Here is a 27,570-nt window from a genome sequence, read left to right as displayed (position 1 = left end):
CAGCCAGTGATAAATATTGGCAAGATGTGGAGAAATTAGTATATTGCTGATAGGAATATAAGATGGTACAGACACTCTGAAAAACACTTCCTCAAAATACTAAACCATGTGACCCAGAAATTTCACTCCAAAGTGTATATGAATGAATGAAATAAAAAAATATGTCCACATAAAAACTTGTATATGAGTGTTCACAGCAGCACTATTCATAATAGTGTAAATGTAGAAACAACCTAAATGTATTTTTTAGCTCGGGCTGCCATAACAAAATACCATAGACTGGGTGGCTTAAACAACACGCATTTATTTCTCACAGTTCTAGCGGCTTGGAAGTCCAAGATCAAGGTAGCATTTAATTTGGTTCCTGGTGAGGAACCAAAACCAAAAAACGTCTCCTTCCTAGCTTGCAGACTGTCACTTTCTTGCTGTGTCTCACATGGCCTTCCCTCTGTTTGTGCTGTGGAAAGAGAAGAAGCAAGCTTCAGTATCTTCCTCTTATAAGGGCACTAATCCCATCCTGGGGACCCCACCCCTACATGACCTCATCTAAACCTAATTAACTCCCAAAGGTCTCACCTCCAGATACCATCACATTAGGAGTTAGAGCTTCAACATATGAACTGGGGAGTGGGGGAGGTGGGCATACAAACATTCAGTACATAGCAATGTCCATCACCTGATGAATGGATAAGTAAAATATGGTATGTTCATATAATGGAATATTATTATTCATCCATAAAAAGGATGAATCACTGATGCATGTGTTGACATAAATGAACCTTGGAACCATTCTGCTTAAGGGAGAGAAGCTAGACATAAAAGACTACATGATATATGATTCCACTTAGATGTAATGTCCCCAGTAGGCAAATCTGTAGAGACAAAGTAGATTGATTGCCCAGGGCTGGAGAGGTTGAGAGAAAATGGAAAATGATTGCTAATGGGTATAGGCTTTCTTTTAGGGGTGATGAAAATGTTCTAAAATTAGCTTGAGGTGATGTTTGCACAAGTCTGAATATACTGAAAACAATTCAGTTCTATACTTTGAATTAATTTTATGTGAATTGTATCTCAAGAAACCTGATAAACTTCAGCAAAACTTGGTGGTTTGCTTTAAAGGAGCAAAATAAAAATGCTGTTCTGTTACATGTTTTTGGACTCTAAATGTCTGGAAATGTCAGTTGCAGGAGAGTACTTTTTTTAAAAGAATAGAAAATAACAAAGAAAAAGAGGAATAAACCTAGTGCTACCCTTTCCTGAAAGCAATTTGAAACCTCTGAGTAGCCACCAGAATAGTTTTCTATCAGAATACTTTTTTATGTGTTACCCAGATTGTTGAAAGGAAATAAATTGTAGAGATCTCTAAAAAGTCAGACGTTTAATGGCTCTGTGAGCAAAAGCAGGGGGAAAAAATCAGACCTTTAATGCTATATAATTTAACAGTATCAAGAGAACACTTTGAAAACGTTTTGATTAAAACAGTCCTTGAGTAAGGCATGATAAAGTGGCCATTCTACCAAGATGAATAATCATCCCATCTCACTTTTTTTTTTTACTTCATAATATATTGTTATTGTGTGACTTTAAATAACTTAAAGGTTTTTATTTTTTTCCTTTTACATTGAATAATTTACCTACCTTTGTACCTTCTAATTACTTTTTTGGGAAAAGAGACACGAACCACCCCACTTCCTTATTTCTCTAATGAGATGAGTGCAATAACTATCTTATTTCCCTCATTTCATTTTGAGGAATAAAAATTACAATCTATATAGTGACTTTTTTAAAGGCAAGAATAACATATAGTTTGAAATTTTTCTCAGGTGGTGTCATACAAGTTATTTAATGACACCCCTACTTACTACATTTGTTGGGCTAAGTCCTATGTATCCTTAAGTTTAATCTGTACCATCATTCTTGCATTCTTGGATTTCCTTCACAAGCGTTCCTTCTCTGTGCTTCCATGGTACTCAACGCATATCTCCATGTACAGGCACTGTCTGTTTATCTGCCTGTCTCTTCCATTAGACTATATGTTTCATTAAGGCCAATGACTGGATCTTATCTTTGTACCTCAGCTTCTATATAACTGAATTTGGCAAATAGGATGCACTCAGTAAATTCTGAACTAAACTGAATCAGAGAAAAAAGCTTTATTAGATGTCATAGGGGCTGATACTTGGTCAGTTAATTTTTTTAAGTTGAAGCATAGAATTTTTTAAATTTTGGATATTAAACCTTTGATATATTGAAGCACAGAATTATTGACTACATATATACATGAAGTTTAATTTTTAATTTGTATTAATTTTTGTTTTTTTATTTTTGAGATGGAGTCTCACTCTATCACCCAGGCTGGAGTGCAGTGGCACAATCTCAGCTCACTGCAACCTCCATTTCCCAGGTTTAAGCAATCCTCCTGCCTCAGCCTCCCAAGTAGCTGGGACTACAGGTGTGTATCACCATGCCTGGCTAATTTTTGTATTTTTAGTAGAGATGGGGTTTCACCATGTTGATCAGGCTGATCTCGAACTCCTGACCTCAGGTGATCTGTCTGCCTCGGCCTCCAAAGTGCTGGGATTACAGGTGTGAACCACTGCGCTGGGCCTGAGGTTTTATTTTTGTTGTATATAATCTTTGACAATTATTTAACATACGGCATGACCATTGAATGAGAGACCCTAATTTTAGTTCTACTTACTCTTTTTTGCTTTAAAAACCAAACATTTTATAAAACCCTAAAATGAAAATAGTTCATTTAAAATGGAGGCACTTGGGAAGAACTTAGGACATGAACACAGAATCTTTTTATTTTTTAATTTTATTATTATTATTTTATGTATTAATAGAGATAAAGTCTCACTGTGTTGCCCAGGCTGGTCTTGAACTCCTGACTTCCAGTGATCCTCAGGCCTTAGCCTCCCAAAGTGCTGGGATTACAAGCCTGAGCCACTGTGCCCTGCCTACAGAATCTTTTTAGATTTTTACTATTTTCCCAGTCTGTAACAGATATCCAACCACAACTAATTCAACAATGATTTTTATTAGCACCTTTTTTTTTTTTTTTTTTTTTTTTTACGTAGTCAGTAGCTGCTTGCTCGAGTGTCCAGTTCATGCGTTCCACCTTTTGTTTTTTTTTTGAGACGGAGTTTTGCTCTTGTTGCCCAGGCTGGAGTGCAGTGGCACAGTCTCAGCTCACTGCAACCTCCTTCTTCTGGGTTCAAACGATTCTCTTACCTCAGCCTCCCAAGTAGCTGGTATTACAGGGGCCTGCCACCACGCCCAGCTAATTTTTAAATTTTTAGTAGGGACGAGGTTTCGCCATGTTGGCCAGGCTGGTCTTAAACTCCTGACCTCACGTGGTCCACCCGCCTCAACCTCCCAAAGTGCTGGGATTACAGGCGCAAGCCACCGCGCCTGGCCAGCAACTCATTTTTATTGAGTCTACTTTAAGCATTTTAAATAGTTCTTGGAGAAGCAACAACTCTTTTTGCAGTCATAGTTTTGATAAGCAAACACAATGGCATCAACAAGTTCAGGAACAAACTGACCAGCTCTTACTAAGCATATACCTTAGCCATTTGGGACAGAAGTGCAAAGGAGTAGCTAACCAGCTACGTGCATTAAAACTTATCCTGAGCATCAGATAATACATTTTACAGAAACAATGGAATATTGTTAGTCTAGTAAGTCACTTAGTAGGAGGGAATTTAAGAGAACTTACATAGTACTTCTTTTCTACACCAAAATTTCATCAATGATAGCACTTACTCAAGAGTCAGCTATATCTTGCCACTAGATTTTATAAACTTCATTATCCTTAACTCAATGCTTTGAAATGTCTTATTGTCTTCTCAGGTCACTCTGGCCACGCACAAAGAATTTCATGCTAATTTTGTTTCATTTGTTTAATTTCAGTGGTAGGAATGGGATCCTGGTGCTTCCACATGACTCTGAAATATGAAATGCAGGTTAGTAATGATGAAATTGACAAATGCTTATTTCTCTTAATTCAGAAGTACTTCAGATTTGAGAAAAAAGCACATAACTATGGCTAAAAGATGGGATTTGTAATCTCTGGAGTTTTTTTTACTTCAAGTCTGAGGATCCAAACTAAGTGAAGTAAAGAAATAAGCAGGTGAGTCCATAAAGAAAACAAGTATAAATAGTATAGGGCTTTTTGACCATCTCTGTGCAGGCATATACAATTGAGAGCAGCATTAGAGAGCAGTCACATGGGGACATCTTAAAAAGACACAATCAGTTCACCAGAACAATACATTCTTATTCTGAGATACCTGCATTCTTTCATGTTTCTATGGCATCCATTTGAATGGTCTGAGTCTCTCTAGGTAGCAAGACTTTAGAGCAAGCTTGTCCAACCTGTGAGCCACATGTGACCCAGGATGGCTTTGAATGCAGCCCAACACAAATTTGTAAACTTTCTAAAAACATTATGAGGTCTTTTTGCAATTTATTAATTAATTTATTTATTTATTTTATTTATTTTTTTTGAGACGGAGTCTAGCTCTGTCGCCCAGGCTGGAGTGCAGTGGCCGGATCTCGACTCACTGCAAGCTCTGCCTCCCGGGTTTACGCCATTCTCCTGCCTCAGCCTCCCGAGTAGCTGGGACTACAGGTGCCCGCCACCTCGCCCGGCTAGTTTTTTTTTTTTTTAGTAGAGACGGGGTTTCACCGTGTTAGCCAGGATGGTCTCGATCTCCTGACCTCGTGATCTGCCCGTCTCGGCCTCCCAAAGTGCTGGGATTAGAGGTTTGAGCCACCGCACCCGGCCTATTTTTATTTTTATTTTTCATTTTTTTGAGTCGAAGTTTTGCTCTTATTGCCCAGGCTGGAGTGCAGTGGTGCGATCTCGGCTCATTGCAACCTCTGCCTGTCAGGTTCAAGCAATTCTCCTGCCTCAGCCTCCCAAGTAGCTAGGACTACATGCACCCACCACCAAGCCCGGCTAATTTTTTGGATTTTTAGTAGAGATGGGGTTTCACCATGTTGGCCAGGCTGGTCTCGAACTCCTGACCTCGGGTGATCCGCCTGCCTCAGCCTCCCAAAATGCTGGGATTACAGGCATGAGCCACCGCACCCGGCCATTAGTGTTAATTTTATGTGTGACTCTGGGAAGCCAAAAGATTGGACACCCCTGCAGAGCTAGCCAAGGATTTTTAGTTTCCATCCTTACTCAGAGGAGGGCATATATGTCGTCAAGTCCTTAGTCTTTTGATCTCTTGATTTCCCATCACTAATCCAGAAACTTCTAGAACAGTAGAACAAATAAAATCTGAGCTACATTTGTAATTTAAATTTTTCTAGTAGCTACATTGAAAAAAACTACACAGAAATGGGTGAAAATAATAGTATATTTTATTTGGCCAGGCATGGTGGCTCACGCCTGTAATCCCAGCACTTTGAGAGGCCAAGGTGGGTGGATCACGAGGTCAGGAGATCGAGACCATCCTGGCCAACATGGTGAAACCCCGTCTCTACTAAAAATACAAAAATTAGCTGGGTGTGGTGGTGTGCGTCTGTAATCCCAGCTACCCGGGAAGCTGAGGCAGGAGAATCTCTTGAACCTGGGAGGCAGAAATCGCACTGAGCCAAGATCGCGCCATTGCACTCCAGCCTGACGACAGAGCGAGACTCCGTCTCGAATAATAATAATAATATATTTTATTTAACCCAGTATATCTAAAATATTATATATATGTAATCAATATAAAAAATTATGAATAAAGTATTTCGTATTCTTAAATCTGGTTATATTTTATACCTGCAATATATTTTTAGTTAAGATTAGGCTTATTTCAAGTGCTCAGTAGCCACATTGGAGTGTCAAAACCTGAGTGTGGCTTATAGGATAGCCACATGGGGTGGGGACTATCCATCACAGAACACTGGGACCTGAGCCAGTTAAAGAGAGTGTCAACATAGGGGGATAGTCCAGTGTAGGGTGTCAGAGCCTAATTAGGAGTGAAGAGGGTATTTGCACATCAAGGCAGCCCAGGGACAGGGTATTAGAGACCAGGGTTGAAGAAGTATCCATGCAAAGGGGACAGCTCAGTGCAGAATAAGGAGGGTGTCCTCACACACTGGGGAGGTCATTTGACATGTGGTTGGAATCTGAGTGGGATGGGGAGAGTGCCACATAGTGGGGACAGCTTTGTGCCATGTTTTGGTACCCTGGGAAGGTGAGGGTGACTTCTACATGGCAGAGTGGCCCACTGTAGGATCTGAGAGCATAAGCAGAGTCGAGAGGCCTTCTAAGTGGAGGTGCAGCAGCAGCCCAGCACCTAGTGTTGGAGCCTAAATTGAGTGAGAAGGGCATTGCTTGGGAAAAGGAGACGTAGCAATGGAAGCCATGTTGCATACAGGGTAATTAATCAAATAAATATACTAAGGAGAATGGGAGCCAGGTTTCTTACTGTTAGAGAACAAAGTCGCAAACATGGAAAAGATGAAAACTAGAATGAACTCTGTGGTGACAAATTGAAATTGGAGTTAACAGTGCAAACTCATATGTTCAATACATACATATGTAATAGACATATAGATATGAAAATATGTGATATGCATATGTATTTTGTATATATGTATACATACTTAAATATTTTAATACACACATATGTACATACATTCTCAAGCTCTGTCCATGAGAGGATCTGGGAATGGGGAACTTCAAAGCCAAAGAATATATCTAGCATCCAGATCTTGTTTTCTAAAAATCATTCTTTAAAAGGAACCAGGGCTGATTCCAAGGGCTGGGGCAGAAAAAAAAAAAAGGACAATATCAGCCTAGATCATCTTTTTATGCCAGAAAAAATGGAAAGGCTTAAAAAATTATGGGAATATGTCAAAAGGACACTGAAGCCAACCTGAAGGGGTTCCTGCTGGCCAAATCTGGGACAATTTGAGCATCAAAATAAATGGTAACAGGTTATAATAGTTATAACCCGATGAGTAATATGGGAAATCTGAGTCCATTCTAAGATAATAAATGATGTATTAAATGAAATAATGCATGAGTATAAATAAATGAAGAAAAAGTTTGATGTTGAAGAGTATATTTATATAGTTTCAAAGTACCTTTCCACCAAGTACTTAAAAAGAGGAGAAAGAATACCTTTACAGTGGAGAAGCCTAGTGGGAAACACCTTAATCAAGCAACCTAATCATCACTAATGGGACAAATCAAAATTATATGTGTTAATGGAAAAACTAAACCTTGTCAAATATTTTTATTTTATATTATTATTTTTAATTTTTATTATTATTATTTTTTGAGATGGAGTTTCGCCTTTGTCGCTTAGGCTGGCATGCAGTGGTGCGATCTTGGCTTATGGTAACCTCTGCCTCCCAGGTTCAAGTGATTCTCCTGCCTCAGCCTCCCGAGTAGCTAGGGTTACAGGCGTGCACCACCATGCCCGGCTTATTATTTTTTTTTTTGAGATGGAGTCTCACTCTGTTGCCCAGAGCGACACTGGAGTGCAGTGGCGTGATCTCGGCTCACTGCAACCTCTGCCTCCCAGGTTCAAGCCATTCTCCTGCCTGAGCCTCCTGAGTAGCTGGGGTTATAGGCGCCCGCCACCACACCTCGCTAATTTTTGTATTTTTAGTAGAGACGGGGTTTCACCACATTGGCCAAGCTGGTCTTGAACTCCTGACCTAAGGTGATCCACCCGCCTGGCCTCCCAAAGAGCTGGGATTACAGGCGTGAGCCACTGCGCCCAGCCTGTCAAATATTTTTTAAAGGCTTATTCTGAGCCAGTATTAGTGACCATGGCATGGTGTGATACTGGTGGACTGGGGGAAGTCCCCAAACACCAGTGGACCTCTATCCTAGCCAATGTCTAGGCTCTTGATACCGTCACAAGAATGAATTCAAGGACAAGTCGAAAAATAATAAAAGTAAAGAAATTTATTGCAAAGAAAAAAGGTAAGAAAAAGGAGTGTAGATGTACTTGAGAGAATGTCATGCAGTGGGGTTTGGGGCTGCTACCTTTATGTGTTTCTCTAACCAAGGAATGGAATATTCATGAAAATTCCTGGGAAAAGGTAGAGATTCATCAGAACTGTGGTGCCACCCATTTTTATATCAAATATAGGTATTCCTGGAACTGTCATAGTGAGGGAGAAGAAAAGGAAAAATTAGGTAAACAGTTAAGGCTGGTCCTCAGAAAAGCTGCCTGCTGGAAAAATCAACAGCTACAGGCAAGATAGTGCAGCTTGGAGAAAAACTCAGACTGTATAAGGTGCCTGCCTGAAAAAATCTCAGCTACAGTGCACCTGCACAGATAAGCCACAGATAAGCAGGCAAGGCAGGAAAAGTCCAACATAGAAGCCCTTTGTTCTTTGTATGATTAGCGAGCACCCAGGAAGTGTCCTCCCCCTTTCAGACATGTACACAGTGAGCTCCATGGAAACTTGCACAGGGAGGAGGAGGGCTTACTTTAAACAAACCCACAATTATACAAACAAAAAAAATTCATTTAATGCTTATCTAGAGACATACCCATAACTACATAGATAAAGGGGAGTTATGCACACAGTTTTATAGATAAATTCCTCAAACACAGACATGAGAGCAGTTTCTTATGAAAGCTTTTGAATTCAGCTTTTCTTCTTTTGCTTATTAAAATTTTGCTCCAACCTGATTCTTTGTGTCCATACTCCTTAATTTTCTTGGTTGTGAGACTACGAGCTTGGATAACACATTAGACAACGAGACCAGTGACCCTGACCTGTTTCAGCATGCTGCTGGGTTTGTGATTTAGTATGTTAATGAGCACATAATGAGGTCCTAGGTGAAACCTAGGTCAAATCCAGTGACATGTTGGATCCAATCGGTCTTAGCCAGCTTGGTTCACACCCTGTTTTTCAGGATCTTACCAGCCCAAAGACTCTAAGTCATAGGAAATTGCTGCCTGGAATTTCTTCTCCACCCTATATTATTCCTATCTCAGGACAATACAGTCTCAGGGGTTCCTTTGATTTCCTTGTCATGTGATGCTATACTAAAGTCAGGTTGAAAAGTAAGCCACATTATAGCGGGTTAAGGAAAGAAACCTGTTTAATAAGATCTTATGGTTTGCAGGGTGTAACTTAACTCTTAGCTTGCATGGCTACCTTGCACCTCTTACCATGATTATAATTTGGTAATGACTGTTTATTGCCAAAATCTGTTTTGTCAGTCTTATGATCTCTGTTTTAACCTTAATCCTGGGCAGTTATGCCTAAACTCCAAAAGGGTGAGGATTGTAACAAGGCATGTTGGACCTCCTTTCATCATGGCTAAAAATTCAGTTTTCATGTTTCTCTGGGGTCCCCTTGGCCAAGAGCTGTCCATCTAGTCAGTTGGAGGGCTTAGAACTTTATTTTTGGTTTACATATGCCACCTAGTAGGATGCAGTAACAAGAAAAATATCATTACTTCTCTGATACTCTTGCCAAAGATGTGTAATCTAAATTTAATATTATGAAAACATCAGACAAAACCAAATTGAAGGACATTATATAAAACATCTGGCCTATCATCTTCAAAAGTATGATAGTCATAAAATTCAAAGACTGATGAAGTGTTCTAGATAAAAGGAGATAAAAAGACCTGACAACTAAATACAGTGTACGTGTGTGTGTGTGTTCATGTTTGTATTTATGATATTGAGGCACTTAAACTTGAATGAGGTCTGCAGATTATGTGTAGTAATAAATAAATGTTAATTATTGATTTTGTTGGTAGTATTGTAGATATGTAGGTGAGTTTTCTTTTTTAAGGTATAACTTATATACCATAAAGTTCACCCTTTTTTTTCACCCCATCATACAACAGTAAAAATTCACCCTTTTGAAGTGTACAAGTCAGTAGTTTTATGTATGTTCACAGATTGTGGAGCCATTGCCACTATCTAATCCCACAACATTTCATCATCCCAAAGAGAAAACCATGCCCATTAGCAGCCACTCCCTATTACTCCCTCCAACGACCCCTGACAATCACTGTCTTCCTGTATAGATTTGCCCATTCTGGACATTTCATATCAATGGAATCATATAATGTGTGGCCTTTTATGTCTGGTTTCTTTAACTTAGCATGTTTTCACACAGTTCATCCATGCTGTAGCAAGAAGTACTTAATTTTTTTACCTAAATAATATTACATTGTATGGATATACCACATTCATTTATCCACTTATCAATTAATGGAAATTTAGGTTGTTCCCATGTTTTAAGTATTATGAATAATGTTGCTGTGAACTTTTGTGTACAAGTTGTGTTGTAGGAAAGTTTACGTTTTTCCCCAAAGGCTCAATGATTTGAGTCTATAAAACAAACTGATAGGCCAAGCACGATGGCTCATGCCTGTAATCCCAGCACTTTGGGAGGCCGAGGTGGGTAGATCATGAGGTCAAGAGATCAAGACCATCCTGGCCAACATGGTGGAACCCTGTCCCTACTAAAAATATAAACATTAGCTGGGTGTGGTGGCATGCGCCCGCAGTCCCAGCTACTGGGGAGGCTGAGGCAGGAGAATCACTTGAACCCAGGAGGCAGAGATTGCAGTGAGCCAAGATTGCACCACTGCACTCCTCCTGGTGATAGAGCAAGACTCCATCTAAAAAAAAAAAAAAAAAAACGATGATTGATTGATTAACAAGAAAAAGGGCATACAGGTCTTATTAACATGTGTATGGGCATGGCATACAAAATATGAAAAACTCAAATGGTCAGAAGATTGATACTTTTATACCATCTTGAGGTCACACAAAGAATAGGGGCTTGGAGCCTGGCAAAACAGGTTATGGTAGCAAGACAGGTTATAAGAGGGAGAGAAGAGGAAAGGCCTGGCTAGCAAAGGCAGCCTTGTTATATGGATGAAACTTCATGGGTAGCAGCTCTCAGAAAGAACAGATGGTAGCCTTTGGTAAATATTTCTGTCAGACCTTTAAAGGTGTCAGATTCTCAGTTAATCTTTCCTAGATCCAGATGAAGGGGTGGAGGGTGGTTCAAAGAAAGCCTGTTTGCATCTGTTATTTACTTGACTTTATTTCCTCTACAGATGCACATCTCCTCTAGAAAAGACAGCTTTTTAGCTGTTCTTTGGTTTCTAGTCCCTCTGAATCGCTGTCCCAAAATATATGAAAGAAATATATTTGGGGGTGAAATATTTTTAGTTTCCCTCATTGTGGATGTATGTTTTCAGTTTTCTTAGACCAATACTTAGGAGTGGAATTGCTGGGTCATTTAACCTTTTGAGGAGCTGCCAGGCTGTTTTTCAAAGTGGCTGCACCATTTACATCCCCACCAGCAGCTTCTCCATATCATTGCCAATACTTGTTACTGTTTATCTTTTTAGTATAGCCATCTTGTGGGTATGAAGTAGTTTCTCCCATTGTGACTTTGATTTGCATTTCCTTAATGACTAATGTTAAACATCTTTTCATGTGCTTATTGACACCATTTGTATATCTTCATAGTAGAAATGTCTACTGATATCCTTTACCTATTGTTAAAATAGCTGTAGTTGTATTTTTCTTATTGAGTTGTAAGACTTCTTTCTGTATTCTATATTCTACATACTAGCCTCTGGATACAGATATGATTTGCAACTATTTTCTTCTGTGACTTTTCTTTTCACTTTCTTTTTTTTTTTTTTAACATCAATTAAATTACACTTATTTAAATATCCTCATCAAAACACATCTTATGAAGCATCTTTTCTGTGATACCCTGATCTGTTCCAGATCCGCTCTGTGCTGCTGTTTTCTGACACCAGTTTCTGCCAGTGCCCTCCAGTGAGGAGCCCCCAACTGGGAATTCTGAGGGTGCATGTGTCTCCCTCGAGGCTTCCTGAAGCAGGGGCACGACACCTCCTCCATGTGCCGGGGGTGAAGGTCTGAACAGTGTCAGGGGTTGGGGGGGAACCCTTGTGTCATTGCTGCTCCCTACTGCTGTCCAGAGTCCTTTGCAAACTGCTGACCCCTTCCCAAAGTGGCAACAATCTGAGGGTCTGACACCCACAGTGGTGTGTGTGGGACCCCCAAGGTGCCCCATAGTAACTGATGGTTCCTATCTCCATCTCTGGACTTCTGGGCTTCCAGTGCATCCCAAATGTTCCTTTGTCATGACAGTGATGCCACAGGCTCTCAGACGATCTAGGCACTGTTCTTGAAGCCCCATAAGTGAGGCCAGGCCTGTGGAGCAGAGCAGCTGCCCAGGTGACAGCCATGATGGGGCCTCTCAAACCAGGAAAGGCAGGAAACAGATTCCCCTGAAGTTGGCCCCTTGATTTCAGCCTGGTGAGAGCCATTCTGGACTTCTGACCTCCACAACTGTCATCAGCTTGTGCCATTTTGCATCACTGCGTTTATGGTGACTTGTTATAGCAGCCTTGAGATACCCCCTATGCCCGAAGTCTGTGGTGTCACTGCTTCAGCCTGGCCCTGCTTCTGCTGGGACTGCTGCAGTAGCCTGGTGAGCCTCGGTGGCTGTCAGACTTTTTATCTGAGAACCCCGGGGGTGCTCGCTCTGTGGTGGTCATGATCTTGGTCCTCAAAGGGACGGACATGTCCATACCTCATGCCTGTCCACACCCTCAGCTCCTCCACCCAGCTCCAGGGAAGCATGAGCACCCAGCTCAGGGTTGGGTGCTACTCCCTTCCTGCCCCTAGCAGGCCCCCTACAGATGCCGAGTTCTACCATGTGGGACACAGGCAAGCAGACCCTTGCCAGGCTTAGAGCATGGATGGCCTGTCGCATCTTTTCACTTTCTTAGTAGTGTCCTTTGATGCAAAAAAAAAGTTTTCAGTTCTACTGAAGTGCATTTTATCTGTGTGTGTGTGTGTTTTTTTTCCTTTTGTTGCTTATGTTTTTGGTATCATAGCTAAAAAACTATTGCCTAATCCAAGGTCGTGAAGATTTCTATCTGTGTTTTTGTCTAAGAGTATAGGTCTTACATTTAGGTCTTGGTCAATTTTGAGTTAATTATTTATGTGGTGTGAGGTAGGGGTCTGGCTTCATTCTTTAGTACTTGGATATCTAATTGTCCCAAAACCATTTGTTGAAAAGACTGTTCTTTCCTTATTAAGTTGTCTTAACACTCTGACTGAAAATCAACTGGTCATAAATGTGTGATTTTATCAGCTCTCAATTCTATTCTATTGACTTATATATCTATTCTTATGCTATTACCACATAGCCTTGATTACTGCAGATTTGTAGTAAGTTTTGAAATTGGAGAGTGTGAGTATTCCAAGTTTGTTGTTCTTTATTGAGATTGTTTTAGCTACTCTGGGTCCCTTGCATTTTCATATGAATTTTAGGATCAGCTTGTCAATTTCTGCAAAAAGGTAGATGGAACAGGTTTTCACCATGTTGGCCAGGCTGCTGTTCTACATCTTCTTACTTAACTTTGAAATAGGGCTTGACACCATATGGGTCATAGCAGCTAGGTGGCATTCTTACTTTTATTGTTTCTGGATAAAGATCAGTCTTAGTAAAAGTAACAGCTATCAGTGATATAGTTGGTTATAGCTTACTAAAAAGAAAAAAATCTTTCAATTACTTTAGTGTGTACCATTAACTTTGAGAGAGGTATTAGGAAGTAGAAGTCAGATATGAACTGCTTTAAATTGTGGCTCCACCACTTAAAAGTATCTCAGGATCCTTAGGGTGAAAGAGTGGCACATACAATGAAACCTGAAAAATATCCAGAAGTGATTAAGGTAAAGGGGGACTGGGGGAAGAGGAGAAGCTTAAGTAGAAGAAACAGCATATGCAAAGGTCTTGTGGTAGGAAAGAAATGTGAAGAACTGAAAGCCGAACATTGTTGAAACTTAATTAGTGAAGGAGGGAAGGGATATAAATTTTTACTGTTGTATGAAGGGGTGGAAAAAAAAGGGGTGAATTTTATGGTATGTAAGTTATGTCTTAAAAAAAAAAAACTCACCTACATAACCACAATACTACCAACAAAATCAATAATTAACATTGATTTATTACTACATGTAATCCACAGACCTCATTCAAGCTGAGATCGTGCCATTGCACTCCAGCCTGGGTGACAGAGCAAGACTCTGTCTCAAAAATAAATAAATAAATAAATAATGACTAAAAATAGTTAACTTGCACAAATGCTATTATTTTCATAATTCTGATAATTTACCAGAATACATCATTCACTTTACATAAGCTCTCTTCCTACTTCCTAGAATGCCTTTCTTCACCACCCCATTTCATTTCATTCCTGCCATCATTTTCTTTGGCTTTTGTGTGCTCCTTTTGTTGGAATCCTTACTCTATGCTTTCATTCCCTTAACCTCTAATTAGAATGTGAACTCCTTGAAGGCAGTAACTGTGTCTTATAATTGTATCCTCAGCTCTTAACACATTACTTGGCACATAGTGGACATTTTATTAATTAAAGAATTAATTAAATGTATATCTAGTGATAAATAAACTCTGTAAGATTGGTATCTACAACACCTAGCTTAGTGTCTAGTTTGCAGTTTAACACATAATGGCTGTAATTATTATTACTACTATTATTATCACTGCTAATAATAATAGTAAATGTTATTTCTCAAAGATATACTTTAGTTGGATTAATAAAATTATTTCCCTGGCCATTAATACCTCTTCTTATGTATGTTAGTAGTCACTTTATCCATTTAAGGTGATATAGGAAGGATGGAAATGCAAAAGAATACTGATAGGACCTATGGACCTACAGATGATGGACATCATTTTTTTCTGGAGGTGCAATATCATAGTTTGTAATACCAGATGATATGAGCAGCGCAATGACAAGCCTGCCCTCCAGGAATAGTGAGTCAGGTACCCTGCTTAGGTATGTACATTAGGACACTTGGATAATAACCTTGTTTGTTCAAAAACAGTAAACTACACACACATACTCAGAGTAAATTTGATGATAAATACATAAAAAGAATTAGTAAAAGAAATGAAATAAGAGCTGAAACCTTTTTTTGTTTGTTTGTTTTTTTGAGACAGGATCTTGCTGTGTTGCCCGGCTGGAGTACAGTGGTGCAATCATGGCTCACTGCAGCCTCGACCTCTCAGGCTCAAGCGATCTTTTGCCTCAGCCTCCCAAGTAGCTGGGACTACAGGCACATGCCACTACCATGCCCTGCTCATTTTTTTTTTTTTAAAGTTTTTGTAGAGACAGGGTATTACTGTGTTACTCTGGCCGATCTCAAACTCCCAAGTTCAAGCGATCTTCCAACCTTGGCCTCCCAGAGTGCTGGGATTACAGGTGTGAGCCTCTGTACCTAATCTAAGAGCTGAAAATCTTAATCATTTTGATATCTTATTTTGATTTGCATAATAATTGCTGCTCCATGATATTCAAGCCTGTTATCTTTCTTTGTTTCTTACAGCTACTGGATGAACTCCCAATGATATACAGCTGTTGCATATTTGTGTACTGCATGTAAGTACTTTTAAAATTTCATTGTTTGATATATTTAAAAATTTATATTTACCTCATAGTGAATTAATATAACTGATACATTTATTTTACTAGAATATTATAATAGTGTAGAAGATTATAAATTTTAAATAGAGTATAATTTCTGGGAAGTTATAATAATGTTGTTTATTAACTTTTGTGATCTCAAAACCCTGTAGCCAATTTAGATAGAATCTAAATAGCTTAAATTACATAATTTGCCTTTCCCAAGTGAATAATGTGTACAAATTTAGATAAAGATTTTCATATTATGCCATAAAAGTTTTCAGATAAAGTTTCTGTATTCTACAATATAGTTTAACAAGAAGCTTACCAGAAAAGTGAGGTACACTTCTAGTTGTATAGTGATCGTGTCAACTTAATCTCCTTTTTGTTTGAAGTTATCTTTTAAATAGACACTTGTTTTCTTATTCTAAGGTAGACTAAATGCTCTCAAGAATATACTTATTTTGATTGATTATTTACAAATATGGAAACAGTTTACAGGCCATTCCCAATCCAAAGTTCTCTTACTGTATTATATTCTGTTTACTTTATTATCAAGTTAATTTGCATTTTCTGAATGTCAGGGAAAAAATCAATCTTGTAAGATAAAAATGATTATGATAGTAACATTAATAAATGCCAATATTTATCTACTTTGTACTGTGCTAGGCACTGTATAATGCCATCTCTAATTCTCAACAACTATGCAAGATAAATGGGTATTGTCCCCATTTTATAGACAAGGAAGTAAAGCACAGAGAAATGTAGTAACTTGTCTATGGACAAAAACAGAGCTTGATTTAAAAGCATACCAGCCAGGCCACTGTCCAGGTAAACAGTCTCTAAGGAACACTGAAATATCCCTGGAAATATATCATGATGGAGAAAATTACAATGATCATAATTCCTCTCAAGGAGAGGTTGGGAGAACACTTTGATAGGCTGCCTGGGTATGTGGAAGAAGTGTGGAAGTGGGACCCTTCCTGTACTGCATGATCAAATAATGTGCCTTCTAAGGAGGGTGGGTGAGGTTAGCTATAGGTCTTCTATTTGAGTAAGTTAGGGTATGCAGGTTTGGGCTCTAGCTAAGTCACTGGGAACATGAGAGGAAAGCCGCCTTCACCCATTATCCTGCAGCATCAGCCTTCTTTAAACGTTGGACAAGTATGTTAAGAATATGTGTTTGGAGGGGAAAAAAATTACTAGCTTATGTAGGGACCCACATGGCTGAGTCAGGCCCTAGTAACAAGGCTTTTGAGGGCAGCAGCAGCCCAGTTAGAGCAGCCACTGCAAAGATGCTGGCTGCAGCAGGGGAGGCAGAGCTGGCGGGGGCAGGAAACAGGTGGGAACCCCGTCCCCTACTGAGTCAGTGGGGCAGGAGCCCCACACTCCTGGGCACAGCTGCAGCTGCCCAGCCACAGCTCTGGACCTGGGCATCCCTGTGCTCTTGGAGTTCCAGGAAGCCCCTTGCCCCTGCAGGCTTGAAAGTGCCTGCTCCCACTGCCTGGCCTCTCTCCGCTCCCAGCACCCACTCCAGGACAGAGCAAAGCTGTGACCAAGGCCAGGTGCTATCATAACCTGGCAAGGTGTGCATGTGCTTGGGGTGGTGCTGACATGCCAGCCCCCTGCCACCTCAGCCCCCTCTGGACTTTGGGCACCAACAAGCATTGGAGGGAGGCCGAGGTGGGGAACGAGGGCAGCTTGGCATGGGCCTGCAGGCACCCCTCTGCAAGAACAGCCTGGGCAATTGGGCCATACATTGATGGCGGCAGGAGGCAGACAGGCTCCTGGGCAGCAAGGGGCAGTCCCCAGTGAAGCTATGCCTTCAAGCCGGGGACGGCCTGAAGCCTGGAGGCCAGGCTGTCAGTTACAGGTGGAGTCTGTGGCCCACAGTGATAACTTATAGTGCTTTTTCCGAGCCCTCCCATGGCCGTCTATGGATCAGTCAGAACTCACTTCCTCCCTTCTAAGCCCATAAAAACCCCAGACCCAGCCAGACTCACACAGATGACTGGAGAATCCACCTGTGGATAGGAGCTACCCACTCTGGGTCTCCTCTCCACTGAGAGCTGGACATTCGTTGGGATGACCTGCCTGCAGATAGGAGCTACCCACTTTGGGTCTCCCAAGAACTGTTCTGTCACTCAATAAAGCTCCTCTCCACCTTGCTTATCCTTCAGTTGTCCACATACCTCATTCTTCCTGGATGCAGGACAAGAACTGAGGACCTGCCAAATGGTGGACTGAAAGAGATGTAACACAAACAGGGCTGAAACATATCCCTCTCCCACACTTGCCACGTTGCAGGCGATGAGAAGGAGAGAAGAGCCGTGGCGCTTCGGAGAGCCCAGACCTAGGGGCTCTGTGAGCCAGGGCTGTGACACCCTTTTTGGGGCTTGGTGGTTTCTGGCATCTCCAAGTTTCCAGGCACCAAGCATTCCCCTTGTCCAGATGTGGGTGCCCACAGTGGAAGATGCTTATGGTGTATCTGATCAAACCACAGGCTTACATGGAGACAGTGCCTTTGCTGGCTTCTGAAGCTGCCCGCCCTGCTACAACAGCCAGTGTGCCTGGCTGTGCACAGTGATCAGACCCCAAGCTTGCCCATTCACACACCTCTCACTGCTCCATGTCTGGCTTCCCCTTAGCAGGCATGGGATCCAGGCTGTTAGCATGAGCCAAGTGCAGCCTGCCAGACCGAGTGGGCAGAATGAGCCCAGTGGGCCAGAACAAAACTCTGGCAAAGGTGCCACCAGCCACAGAGGTTTCCAGCTAGAAAAGCAACACCCTAAGGATCCTGAGACACTTTTAAGTGGTGGAGCCACAATTTAAAGCAGTTCATATCTGACTTCTACTTCCTGATACCTCTCTCAAAGTTAATGGTATACACTAAAGTAATTGAAAGGTTTTTTTTCTTTTATTTTTAGTTAGCTATAACCAACTATATCACTATTGGCTCTTACCTTTACTAAGACTGATCTTTATCTAGAAACAATAAAAGTAAGAATGCCCATCTAGCTGCTATGACCCATATGGCATCAAGCCCTATTTCGAAGTTAGGTACGAAGATATAGAACAGCAACCTGGCCAACATGGTGAAAACCTGTCTCTAGTAAAAATACAAAAAATTAACCAGGTGTGGTGATGTGTGTCTGTAGTCCCAGCTACTTGAGAGGCTGAGGTGGGAGAATCGCTTGAATCCAGGAGGCAGAGGCTGCAGTGAGCTGAGATGGCACCACTACACTCTAGCTTGGGTGACAGAGTGAGACCCTGTCCCCCCATAAAAAAAAGATGTAGAACGGGGATCAGAAAACTTTTTCTGTAAAGGGCCAGATGGTAAATATTTTAGGCTTTGTGGGACAGGAGTCTCTGTTGCAGCTCTTCAACTCTGCTGCTGTAGCTTGGAAGCTGCCACATATAATATGTAAATAAATGAATATGACTCATTTGTTCCAGTAAAATTTTATTTTAAAAAACAGGTTTAGCTGGGCACAGTGCTCACACATGTAATCCCAACACTTTTGGAGGCCAAGGTGGGAGGATCGCTTGAGCCCAGGAGTTCAAGATAAGCCTAGGCAACATACGGAGGCCTCATCTCTACAAAAATTAAAAAATTAGCCAGGCATGGTAGTGTATGCCTATAATCCCAGCTACTTGGGAGGCTGAGGTGGGAGAATCACGTGGGCCCAGGAGGTTGAGGCTGCAGTGAACCATGATTGTGCCACTGCACTTCAGCCTGGGCAACAGAGGGAGACCCTGTCTCAAGAAAAACAAAAAACAATACCAAACTAACAAAAAAACAGGCTCAGGCCAAGAGATTGGCCTTGATCCATAGTTTATCACCTTGTTCTAAAAAAATAAGGTAAACTCCTTTAATAACATATTTTAAAAACTATTCTGATGTTTATATTTCTTTAGGAGAAGATATTCTTGAGCTAGCAATTATGACTATATTGAATCAGATAACCATCATATAATGGGTACAAGGAACTCTTAAGTATTAGTGCTAGGAGCCGGGCACAGTTGCTCACATCTGTAATAACAGCACTTTGGAAGGCCAAGGCAGGAGTATTGCTTGAGCCCAGGAGTTCAAGACCAGCCTGGGCAGTATAGTGAGACCCTGTCACTACAAAAAAATTAAACAATTAGCTCACATGATGGTGCACACCTGTGGTCCCAGCTACACAGGAGGCTAAGGCAGGAGGATTGCCTGAGCCCCAGGAGGTCGAGGTTGCAATGAGCTATGATTGTGCCACCACTGCACTCTAGTCTAGGGGATAGAGCAAGACCCTGTCTCAAAAAAAAAAAAAAGGAAGGAAAGAAAGAAAGAGGGAAAGAAAGAAAAAACAGTTTTAATGCTAGGGAACAGCAGATATTACTTAGAAGACAAGGATACTGATACTGTAGTTCAATTTTCAGCTCTGATATTTAGTAACTGAATGAGCTTAAGTCACTTAATCTTTGTTCCTTCATTTGTAAAAGTGGAGGTTATAGTACTTATAAATTCCCCATGAAGATTAAAATAAATGATTTAATTGTTTATAAAAACAAACTTATTGGCAAAGCTTTTGTTTCTCAAAAAGTATGTCTCTTGATTCTAATCTTTCCTCGGCAATCTTCTGCAGTATCTGTTTACGCTCATATTCCCCCATTCAGAAAGACCCTGCTGTAGTACGCTGTAAGTGACACATAGAAGGCAATGAAAGGGGTGAAATAATTTTTAATCCACTGTATTGACACATAGTTTACATGGAATTAAATGCACTCAGTTTAAGTGTATGGTTTGATGAGTCTTGACAAATGTATACTCGTATGTACCCATTACCCTTATGGCAAGAAAGAGAAACAGAACATTTCTATCACTTTAGAACATTCTTTTCTGACCCATTACAGTTAATACTGACCCCTACCCTGGCCTCCAGACCACCACTGATCTCCTTTCTATAGTTATAGATTAGTTTGTCTGCTCTGGAATTTTATATAAAAGAAATTATACCATATGTACTCTTTTGTAACTAGCTTCTTTTATTCAGTGTAATATTTTTTGAGGGCACTAATTTGCCAATTACTTCTGATGAATACATTCATCTATGTTGTTACATACATCATTAGTAGTAGTCTATTTTATACTGTTTACCAATGTTGAACATTAAGGTTGTTGCCAGTTTGGGGCTACTATGAATAAAAGGACTATGTACACCTGTTAACAAGTCTTTGTATGGATATATGACTTCATTTCTCTTGGTTATATAACTAGAAGTGGAATTTCTGTGTTGTATGGTAAGTATATGTGTTACTTTATAGGAAACTGCCAAACTGTTTTTCAATTTAATTGCACCTTATTATGGTTCTACTGGCAATATATGAAAATTCCATTTGCTCCATATCCTTGCCAAGACTTGGTATTATCAGTCTTTTTTATTTTGGTCATTCTAGTGAGTATGATATACTATCTCTGTGGTGTTTTAATTTGTATTGTCTTAGTGACTAATGATGTGCATCTTTTTATATTCTAATCGTCCATTTGTATATGTTATATTGAGAACTATCCATTCAAACCTTTTTCCTTTTTTTTTTTTTTTGAGATGGAGTCTCGCTCTGTTGCCATTCTGGAGTGCAGTGGCATGATCTCAGTTCACTGCAAGCTCCGCCTCCCGGGTTCAAGTGATTCTTCTGCCTCAGCCTCCCAAGTAGCTGGGACAACAGGTGCCCACCACCACCCCCAGCTAATTTTTGTATTTTTAGTAGAGACGGGGTTTCACCATGTTGGCCAGGATGGTGTCAATCTCTTGACCTTGTGATCTGCCTGCCTCGGCCTCCCAAAGTGCTGGGATTACAGGCATGAGCCACTACACCCAGCCCCCATTTTTATAAACTAGCTTTTTTTTCTTTTTAAATTGTAAAAATTCTTTATGTATTTTGGGTTCAAGTACTGTCAGATATTTGTATTTTAAGTATTTTTTCCAGTCTGTGAATTGTCTTCTCAATTAATGTCTCTTGGAGAACAGAAGTTTTAAATTGTTATGAAATCCAATTTATTTTTTAAATGTTTATGAATAGTGTTTTTGTGTCCTAATAGATCTTTGCCTTCCCAGGATCAAAGATATTTTGTTTATTTGTTTATTTTTTCTAGAAGTTTTACAACTTTATTTTACATTTAGGTCCATGATCCATTTTGAGTTAGTTTTGTCAAAGATCATATTTTTTTTTTTACCAGTATCTGGTTGTTCCAGAACCATCTTTGAGATTATTCTTTCTGCATTAAATTATCTTGACATTTTTCTCGATTCTGTTTTATTGATCACTGTGTGTATCCTCATACTGTGTAGTTACTGTAGCTTTATTGTAAATCTTGAAGTCAGTTACTGAGTAAGTCCTCCAGTTTTGTTCTTTTTCTGTGTAGCTTTGGAAATTTTAGGCCCTTTGCATTTCCACATAAATTTTAGAGTCAGCTTGTCAATTTTTACAAAATAGTCTGCTGGAAGATTGACTGTAATTTCTTCGACTCTATAGACCAGCTTGAGGAAAATTACTATCTTAACAATACTAAGTCTCCCAAACCATGACTGTGGTATATTTCTCCATTTATTTAGGTTCCTTTAATTTATCTCAGTGACGTTTTGTGATTTTAAGTGAATAGATCTTTGTGAAATTTAACCCTCTGTTTTTCATGGGTAGGATGCTATTTTCAATAGTATTGCTTTTTTTCTTTTTTGATATGAGGTCTGGCTCTCACCCAGGCTGGAGTGCATTGGCATGATCTTGGCTCACTGCAACCTCCTCATCCCAGGCTCAAGTCATCCTCCTACCTAGCCTCCCAAGTAGCTGGGACTACAAGTGTGCTCCACCATGCCCGGCTAATTTTTGAATTTTTGTAGAGACGGGATTTCGCCATGTTGCCCAGGTTGGTCTCAAACTCCTGACCTCAAGCAATCTTCCCGCCTCAGTCTCCCAAAGTGCTGGAATTACAGGCGTGAGCCACCGCACCCGGCCTCTAATGATTTTTAAATCTGTCTTGCCTTCTGTGTGCTTGTTCATTTGTGAAACATGTACTGGAAAACCTCCTTTATTTTAGGCATGATCCTAGACTCTGTATATACAGAGTCAAGGAACTCATTGTCTGAGGAAGGGGACAGATAAGAAAGTGACTATATGTAATAAAGTGAAATAACCATGGTAATAAATACAAGCCAGGCCTCCTAAAGACCTTGGTTTCTTAATAGATAACTTGCTTTAAAATTTGGAATAATAGAGTTTAAAAGTAAAAACTAATACTTCACCTAATATTTTCATCATTATCCAAGTCGCAAAATTTAAAGGTAAAAGAGATCTTAGAAAGTGCCTCTTCTAACCACCTTTCCTTACAGACAAGAAAATAAGAGTTGGTCCAATTCCCACAGCCAATAGTAAACTGAGAGAACACTCTTGCTGCCTATACCAAGTCACAGTCCTCAAAGGTTGGATTGGATACTCACTGATGGCCAATTGTCTGTTCATATTTGCATATTTACCAGATACCTCGTATGTGTTAAGCATTATCTTTGTGCTAGATATATGAAAAAAATAAAATTTATTCCTGCACACAAGGAATTCTCAGGCTAGTTGAGGAGATGGATAAGGAAAGAGACAATTATAATAGACTGGTATTTTCTCCAATAATGTTCCTTAGGAATCATTAGTTGCAAGATATAGAAACCTATTCAAGCTAGCTTGAATTAGGAGAGATTATTTATTTATTGTAAGGATATGAGGAAATTATATGGGACCCAATAGCAGGAAGTACAGCCCCACCTTACTAGAACTAGAAGGGCAGGTTCTTCCCCCTTCCTTCTTTTTGCCATTCCTTCCTCTCCACATGGCTTCACTTCTTTGTATCTGCTATATTTTTCACTTCCTGCAGATTACTTCTGCTCATTCATCTACTTCTTCATTCAATTTGGCTGCCCCCAAATATCAGCCTCAGACCTTGAGTCCATATGACTTTGACTCTCTAGACTTTTTTTTTTTTTTTTTGAGACAGGGTCTTGCTCTGTCATCCAGACCCTCTATCTCCCAGACTCAAGCTCTCCTCCCACCTTAGCCTCCCGAGTAGCTGGGACTACAGGCATGCACCACCATGCCCATTAATTATTTTATTTTTTGTAGAGACAGGGTCTCAATTTGTTGCCCAGGCTGGTCTCAAACTCTTGCGCTCAAGTGATCCTCCTGCATTGGCCTACGGAAGTACTAGGATTACAGGCGTGGGTCACCGCGCCCAGCTGACTCTCTATACTGAATTGATTCAGTCTCTCCCTCCCAAACTCCAGACTTTCAGGCAAGAGCCTTTCATTGTCCCAGCTTAAGTCATATGTCTACTCCTACTCCTTCCAGCCTCTTAGAGGATAATAGGCAGTGCAGGTTTTCTAAGACTACGAGTGGAAAGAAATGATGGGTATCACTCGATCATCGAGAGATACAGGCAAGTGGTAAAGCAGCATTCTATTTATGTTCCTACTTATATATTCTTTTAAAAGTTTCTTTCTCTTTTTTTCAAGGTTTGAATGTTTCAAGATCAAGAACTCAGTAAACTACCATCTGCTTTTTACCTTAGTTCTATTCAGTTTAATAGTAACCACAGTAAGTCATATTTTGTTTCTAACAGATTAAGCATGTAAATTCACCATTTATAGAGTTTGGCATATTTTACTTCCAGTATTTGCTTCATGCTGTCAAACTGCAATCTTGCTAAACAAAACGAGAATATCACACTGACAAATATTGCTCCCTTGTTCCCTGTTTAAATGTTACTTCTCACTGTAATTGAAATACTTTTAAAACTCTGTTTAGTTTTTAAAGGGGAAAAGAAAAAAGCAAATATTAGTAGCAATAGGGAAAAATTAATTTTTCTCATAGATGGACATATTAGCTCCTATTTGTTAAAAATGAGAGATTGGCTCTGCTCCATTGGTCCTAATGTGACTGTTTCAATGGTTAACTTTTCCCTAGTAAGTTGAGATAGCTAGTCACTTCTAATCCTACATTAATGCTTTTTTTCCTCAAGTAAATTGCATTTTATATTATGAAAATATTTATTTCAAAAAACATTTATTGAAAACTTACCATGTCAGGCACTAGAAATACAGAAATGATAAAAAAAAAAAAGCAGTTGCTATCTGTGAGGAGCTCATTCTATTAGAGATTTTAGGCATGTACACAAAGAATTCATCAAAAGATAATAACTGTAATAATAGGGGTAAAAACTACTTCTATGGTGATGAGATAAAGGAGGTTCAATCAAGGCTTCATGCATGGGTCAAGGAAAGCTTTCAAGAGGAGGCACCTGAACTAGAATTTAGCTGATGATTAGGAGCTCATCAGGCCCCTGGGCAAGAGTGTGGTGAAGCATTTGTAGATAGCAGTATTGTTTGTTCATAGGCAGAGAACTTTGAAACAACATAGTGAACTACCATTTTTAATCACTTACTTTATGCCAGATATTGTAACCATGTACTTTATCTTTATTGTCTCATTAAATCAACACCACTGGTAGAATTGGGCAAGATTTAATATGGCTGGAACATATGGTAATTGAAGAGCAGTGAATGAGTCTAGTGAATTAGACAGACGTCAGATTATAAATACCCTTGTACGCTTTGTTTAAGAGTTCAAATTTTTATCCTCGAAGTAGTGTGGAGCAGTTAGGCATGGTGGCTCACTCCTGTAATCCCAGCACTTTGGGAGGCCGAAGCTGGTGGATCACCTTGAGGTCAGGAGTTCATGACCAGCCTGGCCAATATGGTGAAACCCTGTCTCTACTAAAAATGGAAAAATTAGCCGGGCATGGTGGCATGCCCCTGTAATCCCACCTACTCAGGAGGCTGAGGTGGGAGAATTGCTTGAACCCAGGAGGCAGAGGCTGCTGTGAGCTGAGATCTTGCCACTCCACTGCAGCCTAGGCGACAGAGTGAGACTCTGTCTCGAAAAGAAAAGAAAAGAAAAAGGTAGTGTGGAGCCAATTACTGGTTTAAAGGGAAGATGTAATCAGATATGTGTTTTAGAAAGATTGCTGTGGTTATGGAGGCTGGATTACAGGAGTATGAGGCTAGACCCAGGGACTTTTGTATTTGCTTTAGTAAGATATGAGACTTAGGTGAAAGTAATATAGCTGTGGGGTTGAAAAGAAACAGTCATAAATAACAAACTGCAGGATATGTGACCCACGTCATAGTAGAGGGGGTGAAAGTAGAGTAAAAATGAGTTGTCTAGAATGACTCCTGGTCTGGTTGTCAGGATAGATAGTATGTCTTTAATCAAAACAGGAAACTTGGAGGATGAACAGCTTTTACAGGATAGATAATGAGTAGGTTTGCACCATGGGGTAGGGGTAGAGATAAATTCAATATGAAATGTGTTAAGATTGAGGTGCCTGACATTACTGACATCTGAGGCTTAACAGTTAGGCTGGACTAAAGATGTAGATTTGAGAATTGTCAGGGTATAGTTAGTACAAAAATGTGAGAATAGATGACCTGAAAAAGTAGCATGGGCCATTAAGATGACAAAGGGGCCAGGCACAGTGGCTCACACCTGTAATCCCAGCACTTTGGGAGGCCATGATGGGAGGACTGCTTAAGCCCAGGAGTTCAAGACCAGCTGGGCAACATAGTGAGACTTTGTCTCTAAAAAACATTTTTTTAAAATTAGCTGGATATGATGGCATGCACCTGTAGTCCCAGCTACTCAGGAAGCTGAGGTGAGAGGATCACTTCAGCCCAGGAGGTCAAGGCTTCAGTGAGCCATGATTGTGCCACTGCACTCTGGCCTGGATGACAGAGTGAGACCCTGTCTCAAAACAGACAAAGACTAGAAGTACAACCTAATGAAATACTTACATTTGAGGACTAGGTGGAAGAAATAGAGCTAGCAAAAGAGACTGAGAACAAGCAATCAGGGATGTAAGAAAGCTAAGAGAGCCTGATGTCATGGAGTACAAAGATTTCTAGAAGCGAAAAATGGAAGAACAGTTGCCTCTGAAAGGATGAGTACAATGAAGATTGAGAGCTAATAGAAATTTTCATTTGGAAGACCAGGTAACCTTAATGAGGATGCTGTCAGTAGTAAATTGATGGAGGCAGAAGCTAGATTTCAGTTAGCTGAGATGTTGAATAGGAGGCTGAAAGGGCACATATGCACTATTTACTCGTTTCCACATTACTTTGCCTAAACTACTGTATTAGTCCATTCTCATGCTGCTATAAAGAAATACCCAAGACTGGATAATTTATAAAGGAAAGAAGTTTAATTGACTCACAGTTCCGCACGGCTGGGGAGACCTCCGGAAACTTAACAATCATCGTGGAAGGTGAAGCAAACACATCCTTCTTCGCATGGTGGCAGGAGAAAGAAGTGCAGAGTGAAGGGGGAAGAAGCTCCTTATAAAATCATCAGATCTCATGAGAACTCACTCACTATGATGAGAACAGCATAGGGCATGGGAGAACCACCCCCATGATCTGTTCACCTCCCACAAAGTCCCTTCCCCAACACGCAGGGATTACAATTCAAATTACAATTCAAGATGAGATTTTCGGTGGGCATACAGCCAAACCATATCAACTACATACTGGTTAATCATGAAAGAATTGTAGAATTTCAGAGGTGAAATGAAGTCTTGTTATGATATGAAAGAAGAGAATCAAGTCTAGAGATTGTCAGTGACTTGCCTGGCCAATCAAGTTTATATAGAGAATTGGTGAGAGAGACAGACTTTGAAGTCAGATTTAAGTTTGGATCCAGGTTACTTAAAAACTTTGGGACCTTGCAAATTACTTAATCTCTCTCAGCCTTAGTTCCCTTTATCTGTTAAATGAAGAAAATAGTATATATTTTATGTTAGTTGTGAAAATCAATACCTAACACATAGGAAGGACTCCATAATTATTTGCTTTAAAAAATGTCTTTAAGGCCGGGCGCGGTGACTCACACCTGTAATCCCAGCACTTTGGGAGGCCAAGGCGGGTGGATCACGAGGTCAGGAGATCGAGACCATCCTGGCTAACACGGTGAAACCCCGTCTCTACTAAAAATACAAAAAAAATAGCCACACG

At 40.2% G+C, this 27,570-nt stretch overlaps 1 protein-coding gene across 2 annotated transcripts in view; it reads left to right on the top strand.

Moving 5' to 3' along the window:
- The first annotated feature begins 2,079 nt into the window (after positions 1-2,079).
- ACER3 (alkaline ceramidase 3) overlaps positions 2,080-27,570 on the top strand; it is a 73,142-nt gene continuing 47,651 nt past the window's right edge. The window contains exons 1-4 of one of the 2 annotated variants that reach the window (XM_011989743.1): positions 2,080-2,098; positions 3,919-3,971; positions 15,408-15,460; positions 24,019-24,100. In XM_011989743.1, coding sequence (XP_011845133.1) covers positions 3,927-3,971; positions 15,408-15,460; positions 24,019-24,100 — 180 coding nt within the window. In that variant the 5' untranslated portion in view covers positions 2,080-2,098; positions 3,919-3,926. Of the gene's footprint in view, positions 2,099-3,918; positions 3,972-4,013; positions 4,139-15,407; positions 15,461-24,018; positions 24,101-27,570 lie in introns of those variants that run through there. The other variant, XM_011989742.1, reaches the window with a different exon arrangement.

The sequence above is a fragment of the Mandrillus leucophaeus genome, unplaced genomic scaffold (genome assembly GCF_000951045.1).
Source record: "Mandrillus leucophaeus isolate KB7577 unplaced genomic scaffold, Mleu.le_1.0 Scaffold360, whole genome shotgun sequence".
In the NCBI taxonomy this organism is placed as follows: Eukaryota; Metazoa; Chordata; class Mammalia; order Primates; family Cercopithecidae; genus Mandrillus; species Mandrillus leucophaeus.
This window is presented reverse-complemented; position numbering and strand designations above follow the sequence as displayed.